This window comes from Strix uralensis, chromosome 2 (assembly GCF_047716275.1).
Source record: "Strix uralensis isolate ZFMK-TIS-50842 chromosome 2, bStrUra1, whole genome shotgun sequence".
Taxonomy (NCBI): domain Eukaryota; kingdom Metazoa; phylum Chordata; class Aves; order Strigiformes; family Strigidae; genus Strix; species Strix uralensis.
The window spans coordinates 36,985,397-36,997,929 of record NC_133973.1 but is presented as its reverse complement, the minus strand read 5'-3'; the positions used below and the strand labels follow the sequence as shown (position 1 = coordinate 36,997,929).

The 12,533-nt window shown below is 38.8% G+C and overlaps 1 protein-coding gene across 1 annotated transcript in view; it reads left to right on the top strand.

The window, feature by feature from the left end:
• DSCAM (DS cell adhesion molecule) overlaps nt 1–12,533 on the top strand; it is a 476,473-nt gene that overhangs the window by 443,865 nt on the left and 20,075 nt on the right. The window contains exons 30-32 of the mRNA XM_074858375.1: nt 1,909–2,058; nt 5,823–6,020; nt 9,444–9,746. Coding sequence (XP_074714476.1) covers nt 1,909–2,058; nt 5,823–6,020; nt 9,444–9,746 — 651 coding nt within the window. The remainder of the gene's footprint in view (nt 1–1,908; nt 2,059–5,822; nt 6,021–9,443; nt 9,747–12,533) is intronic.

The window sequence follows — 12,533 nt, the reverse complement described above, 5'->3', positions numbered from 1 at the left end:
ATCTCCTGTCCATGCCCCCACTGGGGAGGGACAAGCTGGTTTAGCCCAGCACCCTGTCACACTTGCTGCCAGTCTGGCATGGAGAGGTGGCCTCAGGGGACATTTCACAGTTTATGCTACAGATTTGAAAAGGAGATCTATGCTTCACCTGAAATACAAACGTTTTAAAACCCTGATTTGAGCTTCCCAAAGATTGCCTCTGTGATGCAGTCTTTTGTGCCAGGCTTCATCCTAAAGTCAGTTTTTATTTTTGAGTTACAGTTGCTGAGCAATAGGGGGTTATAGTGGAAATACCATTAGTGCCTTAACTGTAGCAATGTGATCAGTGCCTTGGTAATAGCCAGCTCTCCACACAGCACTCAGAATAAGCAGGCACTTTGGCAGTCTTTGACATAGTTTACTGCCAGGAGGCTTTATTCCCAACCTGAATAAGAGCTCATCTTTTGCCAGAGACAGAGTAATTTGATTTCATAATGCTCATTCTATTTATGGCCTTCTTTGGGTAAAAAATGATAGTTATGTTATTGTGCAGAACTGTTCTCCTTAATGGTGTCTTGTCAAGTTAAAAAACCCCAAAAACCAGGAATGGTTAGAATAGGCGGATCAACCTCTGCTGACTAGTAAATGCATGGAAGCCCCACTGCTGCCAGTCCCCTTAGAAATACATTACAAAGCTATATAGCATAGCACAGCAGGAACTTCTTGTGGCTTTTATTACTGTTATGAATGGATAAAAAGACTGTAAAGAATGCAAAAGCAAGTCTGATAGCATGCAAATAGTTGTTCTGCACGCACAAAGTCAGTGGAAGATTTATTGCTGTAAAACCTTCCATGATCAAATGGACCAGATTCCTCTTTGGAGCAAAAGAAATACAATACAGAGTTCATAACTGTGGGGAAAAAAAAATAGCTGCTGTGTAGCACCCTTTCTGCAAGGATCAGAGTCTGTGTAGAAATTTGGTGCATATATCCTACCCCATAGAGAAGCAATAGGCAGCAGAACCATACAGCAGTAAAGGTCAGTGCTCACCCTTTTTTCCAGTCTGTCCCAAGGTCAGACTTCACCTCGCACCTTTGCAGCTGCAGGAAAGCCCATAGTCAGCTGGACTGACTATGTTGAGAGAAACTTACACAACTCGCATAAAGGTCCCCAAAGCTTCTTATTTCAAACCTATGGTAGTGAGCTTTGGTGCAGAGAGAGCTGGTAGGACATAGCCCTTATCTTCCAGACAGCAAAACACTGGACTTAAGGATGCTTAGTTGCCCTGCAAGTATATTGCCATTGTCTTCACTATGGCACTCATGTGCTTGAAAATAAGCAGTTCCCTAAGAACAGTCTTGGGTCATGGCCATCCATTCTGCGATATTCTGTCTCTGGAGAAAAAGCTGACTGGTAAAGGGTTAGTTAGCAACATGACCTAACAACCTTCTTTTGGACAGGCATGGGTGATTCCACTGAGGACATTACTAATTATGTCAATAAAAATAAATAAATTGAATATGTTGTTGAAAAGTTTAGCTGAGCTCACTGAAAATGAAGGGGAAGAAGGCAGTATTCAAAAGGTGGGAAAGAAGGAATTAGGGCCAAAAATAATTACATACAAATTGGTTTTTTGGAAGGATGCTTAATAGTCTGTCTCAGTTGCACACCTCTTGGGTGAAATCACAAAGACAGACGTGAAAATTACACTTATTCTTCAGTTTTGTATGAACTTTGAGTTTAAAGCCAGGGGGTCCCAAGCCGTGGTACACACTTCAAAGCCATCGTCAGTCCTGCAGAGAAGAGGGAGCTGCCACTGTCAGTGGTGGTGCCCTGCTGAAAATCAGTCTGGGGACTTTCTGTAAAGCTCTTATGAAGGCAAACCCAAATTTCATTACTCATTATCTGATGGGTTTTTTTACATACAGATGACAGATCAACGGTTCTGCTCACTGATGCTGACTTTGGAGAGACGTCTAAGCAGAAGTCACTGACTGTCACCCACACAGTACATTACCAGTCTGTGTCACAAGCTACAGGACCACTGGTGGATGTTTCTGATGCCCGGCCAGGAACAAGTAAGCATATAAGAGAATATGATATCTGCAGAGGAGAAAGCTATAAGAAAATGGATACTGTGCTCCAGCACTTGCATCCTCATGGGGTTTTTTCTTCAATCTGAAAGTTGAGAGAAATCTATTTAGGTCAGCAGAGAACATTTCTTACACAATTTCATTTAGTGATTCAATATGGTAAAAATTGCATATGCATCTGAAATGTAGGCGTAATTTGAACGAATTCATACCTGGCTTTCATTAAACCAAATGCATGCTAGATTTTAATTTTTAGAATTTATTGGGTAAATTAACTTAACGGCTTTTAGTGTCTAATATATTTTTTTCTCGGTGATCAATCTTTATTGTATTTCAAAATATATCTTCCCTCCTTATCTCTTCATCAAGCAAGAAATACATTTCTCATTATTGCTTTTCTGAAAAAGTTGTATTTCCAGTTTTAGTTATTACAGTAAATTACTTTTCCGAGATATATTCATGCTGAGTTATTCTTATAGTGATTAAAATGCTATCATAAATTAATATACTGCTGAAATCCATTCTTCTTCTTTCTCTTATAATGTGCTACATATCTTCGTAAATGAAAAAGAAAAATCACTACATCAAAGGAATACTTATGAGTTAGGAATATTACCAAAGTATAGTTCTCTAGCAGTGTGCAATTTCTAAAATCTCTTGGATTATTTCTATCCGCTGGTCGCTTCAGAATTTGTTTACTTGGTGAGTTTGGTGAACATAAGTGCTGAAAGCTCAGTTGCTAGAATGCAGGTTATTTGAAAAATATTCATTTCATCTCCATTTCCATCTGTCTTTATAAATGATAGTTGTTCTAGTCCTGACCTTGCTGCTTTTCTAACTCTGACAGTTTTAAGATATGATTAGTTATTTCTTGAGGACTAGATTAGTGCACCATTTTTCATCTATGGAGAGTCATGGCATTTGAATTAGAAGAGTCAAGATATGATATTCTTTTTCTTTCTGGTACCGCTCTTGTCTCTCTCCTTTAGTTCCTGTACATGCTGGCTAGCCTGCTCACTAAGAGCAAAAATATCATCATATAATCATGTTGGCAGATCAAGATTGCCTGAGTAAACAATAGACTCTCCATTGTTCTCCAACCCTGCCTTTTCTAATAAGGAAGGAGGCACCACCCCAAAATTGCCTGCCTATATCATACCACAGCATTTTATAGCACCAGCACCTTCCATACCTAATCCCTTTTTTGTGCGCAGTTATGTGCTTCATTTCACTGAAGTCAGGGAGAGACTTCCTTCAAATTAAACTTGGATTTAACTCATATATAAGCATATGACCAGTGTCCAGCCCAGCTCTGGAAATAGAAATCCACCATCACTTTTATTATGCCATAAAGATCTGATTGCAGCAGTGAACAGGGCTGGGTCAAAGGTAGTGTTCTCTGGATTTAAGACACTAATATAGCTTTGATAGAGGCTGGGATATGAGATTTTGTCTAGACCCACAGCTTTCTCTGTGAAGCGGGGAGCAGTGTCCAGCTGGGTGGCTCAGAGGTTATGGATCCTTCTGTGCAAGCGCGCTCACACTCACTGGTTGGCAAATATTCCCTTACAGCACTTTTTAAGTTGTTCTCTAGATCTTTTGTATTTATTTATAAAAGAGGTATGCTCCATGAACCTTTACCTTGCTCACCTCAGCTGTCTACAGTTATGTTTCAGCATATGACAGCAGAGCTGCCTTAACAACTGAGGCAACAGATGTGCACTGTTTTCCATCACACAGGCAGCTCTGAAGCTTGCTGCGCGCGTGCTGCAGAGTCCCTTATGCAGGCGCAGCACAGCTGGTGCAGAGCTACTGCTCAGCACATGCTCATCAGGATGAGCACTGACCTTCTGTGTGCTGGCTGTCCCATCTCCTTCAAATTGCTGACGAAAGCCTACTGAGTCACAGGATTAGAGAACAGTTGAGGTTGGAAGGGACCTCTGGGCACTGGCCAGTCTGACCCCTCTGCTTAAAGAAAGGTCAGATAGAGCCAGTTGCCCAGGGCCATACCCAGATGACTTCTGCGTATCTCCAAGGATGGAGACACCACCACTTCTCTGGGCAACCTGTGCCAGTACTCAGACTTCCTCACAGTAAAGTGTTCCTGATGTTCAGATGGAAGCTCCCATGTTTCACCTTGTCCCTGTTGCCTCTGGTCCTGTCACTGGGCACCACTGAAAAGAGTCTGTCTCTGTCCTCATTGCACCTTCCCTTCAGGTATTTTTATACGTTGATGACATGCCCCCAATCCTTCTCTTCTCCAGACCAAGCAGCCTCAGCACCATGCTGAGAGTTTCCCCACAAGCACTCTCCTTCTGTCCTTCATGTATTCCCTTGAAGCAGGCATAAGGCTCACTTCTGGCTACACAGCAGCCGCGTGCCAACTTTCCACAGATGGTACAAGCCGTGGTTTATATTGACAGGCTGGTCATATCGTGCCAAGTGCGTTTTTGGATGTTATCCATGGGAGGCGGCTATGTGTTTCATTACCAGGAGGATCAATTATCAATGGCACTGGGTTCATATCTTTCCATTGCTGCAGAAGGAAGATGTGAAATAGGAGAAGGATCAGACCATAGCTGGTATTTGTAAATAAATACCTTGTTTCTTTGAAGCAGCAGAATACAAATTCTTACTGGGAACGCTGAGGCAGAAGCAATGCTCAGAGTCATTATCTGGGTATTGTTTTTTTTTCTTTAAACTGCTTCTGCTAAAGTCTCTTACCTGGAAGACTGACAGCTTCACCATTTGAATGTCAAAGAACATTTTAATAGATTTGAATTTTTCATTTCTAATACCCTTTCTGTCTATTGTTAGTAGTATCCTTTCAGAAGCTTCGAAGAGAAATCCTTCAGTGCTGATTTAGTCACTTTCTGTTTGCCACATAATGATTTTTCTATTCCACTTGCTTTGTTAGGGAGTACAAGCCTCACTTTCACATGAGAACTATTTATTAACAAAATTTAGAATGTCAGTTTTGGCAGATAGTTCACTTTTACTCCCTTGGTCACCATATTATCTCTAGGATAACAAAAAATAAAACATTGCTGACCTTAAACAAGTAGTAGATGATTTTTAAAGTTTAAGAAATTGTATTTATTTACTATCTTTTTTAAAACAGTCAAATCTTTATGAACCTATTCCTAGTGAAACTCTGATGGCACTATTGCAGGTTATGTTTCATCTCTTGGCAACTTGTTAAAAAAAATGGGGAATCTGTGACTGATTAATATCGTAATATAATAAAAGTATTAGTGAAATGTCCATAATAGGAAATTATATCACCACATTTCTGAGCACATGTTTTTACAAACTGAGAGCAGGTACCTGGTGTAGGGTGTTTCTGAGGGCACATCTACACTGATAATTTACCTTAGACTTCACTTGAGATGTGATGTGAAATCCCAGACCAGATCTACTTGCCTTGTGCTCTTTCACATCTCTGAGTGGTTTTGGTATTGGAGAACTGCTTATGTTGGAGTAAAGAGATAATGAATGTGTCAATGGGAGATTGGTGGGACTCTTAGCTCTTCAGCTGCACCCTTTTTAAATGTATGGTTTCATTAGAAAGAGGTTATTTCAAAAAAGTGTTAGCAGTTTGATAATGAACAGCACTTTCACTGTTCTTTTTTTTTTTTTGTGGGTTTTTTAACCAACATGTATTCAGTGGCCACCCCCTTCTGACAGGGCTTGTTTCCTTATCAATTCAAGAGCTTAGTGGCAAAGACCCTCTCTGTTACCCATCACAGATCCTACCACAAGGAGGAGTGCCAAAACCGGACCCACAGCTCGCAACCGCTACGCTAGTCAGTGGACCCTCAACAGACCTCACCCCACCATATCAGCTCACACCCTGACCACAGATTGGAGGCTGCCCACCCCCAGGCCAGCAGGATCAGTGGACAAGGAAAGTGACAGCTACAGCGTCAGCCCCTCGCAGGACACAGGTACAGGGGCTCTCTGCAGGGTTGCACTTTGAAAATGGGACAGCAGTAGCTGCAGTAACCTTCTTGGTCCTTGATGTACTTCATTTGGTGCTCAGGTGTCATTATTTTTTCCTTCCTAGGGTGTTTGTCTGTAGGCTGTTTATAAGGGGTGCCACAAATGCATATAGTGCTAATGATAACAAATATTGTGCCTGTAGTTCCTCTTGCCACACACGCATACTGGAGTGCTTTGAAAGATGCGATGGTAATTTTTCCTGTAGCCACAGAAGCACTGTACTTCCTATATCTAAAGGAAAAAATAGAATTTGCTGCATGCAATGGCATTGACCAGGAAGGGGCAGTATTAGCAACCAAGAATATGCCTGAGTCATAGGTGGAATGGTTTTAAGATTTGAGCTACATTGAGGTTTGTATTTTCCTTTTCACATTTATCTAATATGTTCATAGGGATTATTCTAAGTGGAAAAAATGAGAGGGAAAAATCTGGAGTTCGAGTCCAAGTCAGAAACCGTTCATATCACTGAATACTGCAGCAGCTAACTCTGATTTTCCCAAGAAACAGCATAGGTTTTATTCCTCTAGGTGGTAAGTGTGGAGACACTGAATACATATTCTGCTTGCAGTCTTCAGCTCTTCTTGATGTCTTCACATTATAAATGCAATTGTAACTGAAAAAAAAAGCTTCCTCCTCTGCCCTATATTGAACAAGTGACACCAAAAAAAAGGCAAATAAATGAGTAAATGATTAAGCAGAAGAATAGTCATGAAGCAAATCTTAATAGAGGTTAAATATGAAGAAAGGTAAAATACTGTTCAAAGGTATGCCTGACAGAAGCAAATCCAGGCTTACTCTGGCCTCCTCAGAAGGAATTGCCTACCTTCTATCCTGATTTTAGGGGAAAAGTGTTTGTCAAGTGAAAAAGCTATGTGTTAGAGCTACAAAGCATTATGGTGTGACTGGCCTGTCACCATGAAAACCAGTATGACTGTTTTTATCCTCTCTATAGGAACAAGCATCTGACTTCCTTCACATCCAGTAATTTATAGGTTGGAGTTCTCATCTTTTCACAATTCATCCTCTCAAACTTGCAGACCCCTATGTTGTCTCCACAGGGTAATGACACTCAGTAGATACTGCTAGCCAGATGACAAACTTCATCCTGATTTCTTCATGTAGAATTATTATAAGGCTTTAAGGATTAATATCTATACAGATACAGATATAAATAGCAAATGTTATCTTTTTGTAGACATTCCAAATTTCATGTACACTTGCATGTGCTCCAACATTTTGTCACCAAGGGTATTTTCCAGTGCACATGGCAGAGGGCAGAGAATTCAATTTGCTGTGTGGTCTAACAGACAAACTACATGCAATTTTGTAAACAGACATTATAATCTATGTTTTTACATGGCTACTTTCCTACTCTGTGTCTACCCTTGAACACACAGTGATTTATGTGAGGGATAGCAAACTTTAGATGATAATGAAGAAAGGTTTTCTTGTGCCAAAATGTAGCTCTATTATGTCACTTGGTTTCTGGGAAAAGAATAGAGTCAATTTAAGTACTTCAGATGTTTCTAAATAAACATTATAGTAGATGTAGCCAAATTATGTGTTTGAGAATCAGTTGAACTAACGTGCACATTTGATCACTTTTCCAATAAGGAGTTCAGATTTCTGAATCTAGTTGAGGCAGCTGATATTTGGCAGAATTTAGCACTTCTTATCAAAACAATTCCAGGTTTACAAAGCAGTAGCTTTTAATCTTAGAAATGTATCGCAGCAGTTCATAGCTGTAACTAAGTTCAAATGTTCTAACTGGAGGTCATTAGAAATTTTCTGATTAATCTAGGTTTCATGAAGTTCATCCTGGGCTTGGATGAACTTTCATCAAATCTAAAGTAGGTGTTCCAGTAGATTCTTCCTGGAATAGTCTCCCCAGGGCATGGGATATGGGAAGCTGCAGGTCCTGAGCATCATGGACCAAACTGGGACCTTTGTATGACCATCATATTTACAGACACTGCTCTATGGCACTGGGCAGCTGCAGCCTTCCAGGAGTTTGCAGTTGATCAGAAATTTGGCAAGACGTTATTTTGGTCTGATTTACAAATCAAATGAGAAAAACAGAATGCTGTTTCCCATGGGGGAGAAAAAAAAAAAAAAAAAAAAGTCTTGTTTAAGTTCTGGTCAGCTCAAAATCTTAAGCAAGTTACAGCATATTATAGAACTACTTGTCATTTTAAATAACACATGGTCCTATTTACAAGTGACAGGAGTGTTGTTCTTTGTGCACAACAAAAACTGATGCAAGGATCCCAGCATACAATAAAAAAGATAAAGATTTGCAATAACACCACAGTTGCCTCTGGCTGCTATAGGAGTCCCATTTTTATGAATTAGCTATTACATTGTGCCTGTTTATTGAACATCACCAGCAATGTCTGAAATTGTACAGATCTTGTGATGAAACATAATCTGCTGCCCAAGGAATTTTTGAAATTCCTCTGTTCTTCCAGCCCACTGAAGTGGAAGTCCGATGGGTGCAACAGACCAGTGATTTGTCCCCACAAAAATGAACGATTCATTTCCAGAATGCTTTTTAATGTATCAGTAGCCATTTACATCTTCAGTAATAGTGCTTGTTTAAGAAATATTGATATTCTCAGAAGCTCATCAGCAGAAAAGAACAGCTTGTAGGTCATAATAGCCTGTGTGTCAAATATGAAGCCCCCATTAGCTTAAGCAGAATTGAGAAAAGCACCTGCATGACTGCAGGCTGGTAGCTACCAAGCAGTATTGCTTTCTTAAGACCTTTGTTGCATATGAAATGAGCTAGTATTTTACCTGGTGTCTCAGACAGTCAGAGACAATGTCTGAGAGATGCTGCCTTTATATTTGACCTTTGTCCTCAGGGCTTTCTCAAAAAAAAAAAAAAGATTGAAACAGGTACAGAAAAACTATCTTCTCACCTAGACATCACGTCACAGAAATATTTCTGAGGTGCATTAAAAAGATAATGTAAAGCAGCGGTTCCTCATTTTGCTAAATCTGTTTTGTATCTTTCTAACATTTTTAAGGCATTTAACTTACCGAGAAATGATTTTTTTTTGTTAAAAAAAAAGTAGCCTTTTTCATCTATTAAAAGGTTATTTGTTCTAAATGACGAATTTAATGCTAAGCCTCATAATGATGCTAGCAGAATAAGACTTCACTTTAGATTATCTGTAATTATCAAGTAACTGACTAAACTAAAAATGGTGCAGACATTTATAGTGAAGCAGACTCATTTAAATCACCTTGATAATTTCAAGGGCTGTGAATTTTATTAAGAAATACTATCTTGTTCATAGCTTTTCTTCCAAAAAGAACTGTGCAGATGTTTTCTTTCTCCCGTTACTTATATTTCTGATGTTTAGATCGAGCAAGAAGCAGCATGGTCTCCACAGAAAGTGCCTCCTCAACATATGAAGAGCTAGCGAGAGCATATGAGCATGCAAAAATGGAAGAGCAGCTGAGACATGCCAAGTTCACCATTACAGAATGCTTCATATCAGACACATCATCGGAGCAGCTCACGGCAGGGACTAATGACTACACAGACAGTCTGACCTCAAGCACGCCGTCAGAGTCGGGGATTTGCAGGTTTACTGCATCCCCCCCCAAACCTCAGGATGGAGGGCGAGTGATGAACATGGCAGTTCCAAAGGCACATCGACCAGGTGAGACATTAGAGGTAACATTTTGGTCCTTGGGGTGAGCATTTCACCCCATGCCTAGGCTGGTTAACAGGAGAGGGTATATCACAAGGAAGAAAGAATGTGCATAATATATATCCTGTAACTGTTTACAGAGATAATTGCTTTTTGTCTTGACTAATATAACTTTTGAGTATATTCTCCTATATACAGAAAAATTAGGAACTTGGAAATTTAGGAACAGAAAGGGACTGTCTAGGCCATCAAATCCATTCATCTACAGCTCAGCCATCAGGCAATAGACCCTTCTGGGATAAATAAGATCATATGGGGTATATATGTCTATCTCCAACTCAAACCACCCACTAATGAAATATGTTTTACAGCAATACTTTGTGCTTGAGAGAAAAGGTTTTCTATCAGAACAGTTCTTAAAGACATTGTAGAAGATATATTATCCCTTCTGCCTTGTAGCATCTTGTCAAGTAGTAATAACCCTTCGGTGATGTTCTTGAGCTGTTATATTCTCTCTTTGACGTCTCCTAATATCAAACTAGGATTATCTAAAGGAGGGAGAATAAAAAATGGAGAAAATTTAAACAGTGCAATAGCTCAAGGGATATGGAGCCTTCTACCTTCAGACAAATTTAAACCCACTCCAACTTCTTACTGACTGAAGGTGCCTGATGGACATCCATCTACTGGGCTCAATCAAATTTCCAGTTCACAAAGAACGCTCTTTCTACTGATACCCTAGTGCGCAGTAGCATAGGTGGATTGTTTGTGGCACTCTTGAGTTCAAACACATTATAAAATTTTCTCAGATTTGTCAGTCTTTGTTACAGAATACCTGATGTGACATCATGGAGGAGGATTCACATGGGAAAAATGCATAATTATCTTTCTGTGCTTTTCAAAAATATGATTTATTTTATTGTCATTTGGTATATACATTTGCCAGTGTGGGTGTGGCTACTTATATGCACAGCAATAGTCAGTAGTGCTTATATATGTAAAAAAGAGTAATGAATAAACTGTGATCTTTTGTTTAATATGCCCCATAAATGGAAAAGCAGTTGTTGTGAGGACAGAGGAATGGAAGATAGAGGTATCAGGAAAATCATTCAAAAGTAGAACCTGACGCTGAAAAGAAAGCATAAAGGATTTTGCTACAGAAAGCTAAAAGAAAAACATGGGAAGAAAAAGACCAAACAGAAAGTAGAAAGTTATAATACGCAAGTCAGGAAATTAGTATATCATACATATAGATAAGAGGGAAAATAAGTAGGAAATAAAATAGTGAGAGAAATGACTGATTTCTGTGTAGTCATGGAGTAGACCACAAACCCTGGAGCTGTAGAAATAAAGAGAGAAGTAATTTTAATTTCTAACTCAAAAAAAAGTAAGATAAATATTTGTCCTTGTTTGCTAAAGGGAAGCATCTATATTCACAGCTAAGTCAAAATTGCAGCCCTCTCGTTCCAGTCAGTCAACAAACATTTTTTATCATTTCTTTAACAAATAGCTTACTCTCTTCCTTTCATGTTCCAAATATATTATTTATGCATATTTAGTATTTGTAAATATTCTAATATATTCCATATAAAGATTATTTTCTTGAGGGCACACAGCACCAAAATTTGGTCCCTGTGCTTGAGTTAAAAGCTTCCAGGATTGGAACATCATTAGAGCCCCTTTAGTGAATTACTTGTAGCCATCTTTACATCTGTTAGTTTAAATGGCTTGAATTTTTACCTGCTTTTCTTGATTATCTTCAGCTTTTCTTTGCAGTAAAGAAATGAAATATATGATGACATTAATAATTAGCTTCAATAATTTGAAAAAAAAATGAGTTTTGCAGTGGAGCAACTTGAAAGTTGGCCCATAAATATTGAATGATATGTTATTAAAGGTTACTTTATGAAGGGCTTTAAACAAAACATACGGTTAGAAAGAATTTTCCGTAGTAGCAGACAGACCAATATTTTTAGTGTTCAAATCAGTGAGGAAAGACTTATTTGGCATCTTTCTTCTTTCACCCATCACTTCAGAAATTCTGAGGAGGTAGTTAATAATTCAGATACAGTTAATCAAAGTAATTCTACATTTAGGAACATGGAGAAAAAATAAAAAAGCTAAGGTATTTAAATTAAACAGATGAGAACATCTGAGATGAAACACTGACTGTGTTTCTTTAGCACAACTTTATTCTTCCATGAAGTGAGTCTTTTCTTTCAAGATAACTTTTACCTGTTTTCATGGTGCTTTGATTTTCTTGTCCCCCAACTTGATCTCTTTCACGTACAATGTAATTTTCAGTAACTTAACGCCTCCTCCTTCCTAATTTCTGATCTCACTTTTCAAACTGCCTGTAATACTACCTACTGCAACTTTAATGGTTGCAATAAAGGTTTAGGAGTCTACAATAAGTAGTATTTGTTTTTCAAATAATCCTCAACAATTATAAAACAGTTTCAGAAAGACTGTAACAAAAAGTTATTTTGATAAATGGGACATTTTTAAACTAAGCTACCCAATGGCAAGGCTTCAACTTTACTCAAGAAAGGTGACAATGGACTTTACTGCTAAAGACTTTGTCAGCCATAACTGACTGATCTATTACAGCACCTATTTCTTGGTTTGTTGCTACCATAAATGTTTTGTATAAACAAGCAAAATGTTAGATCACCTGAGACTTGGTTTCAGAAGACTTTCCTGTGAGTTTCTGAGGGCATCCAGACTCATGTCACATCATTCCCTTGCTTTTGCTGAGTATTTCATAGGATTCTTTTGTACCTCTGTAGTCAAGCC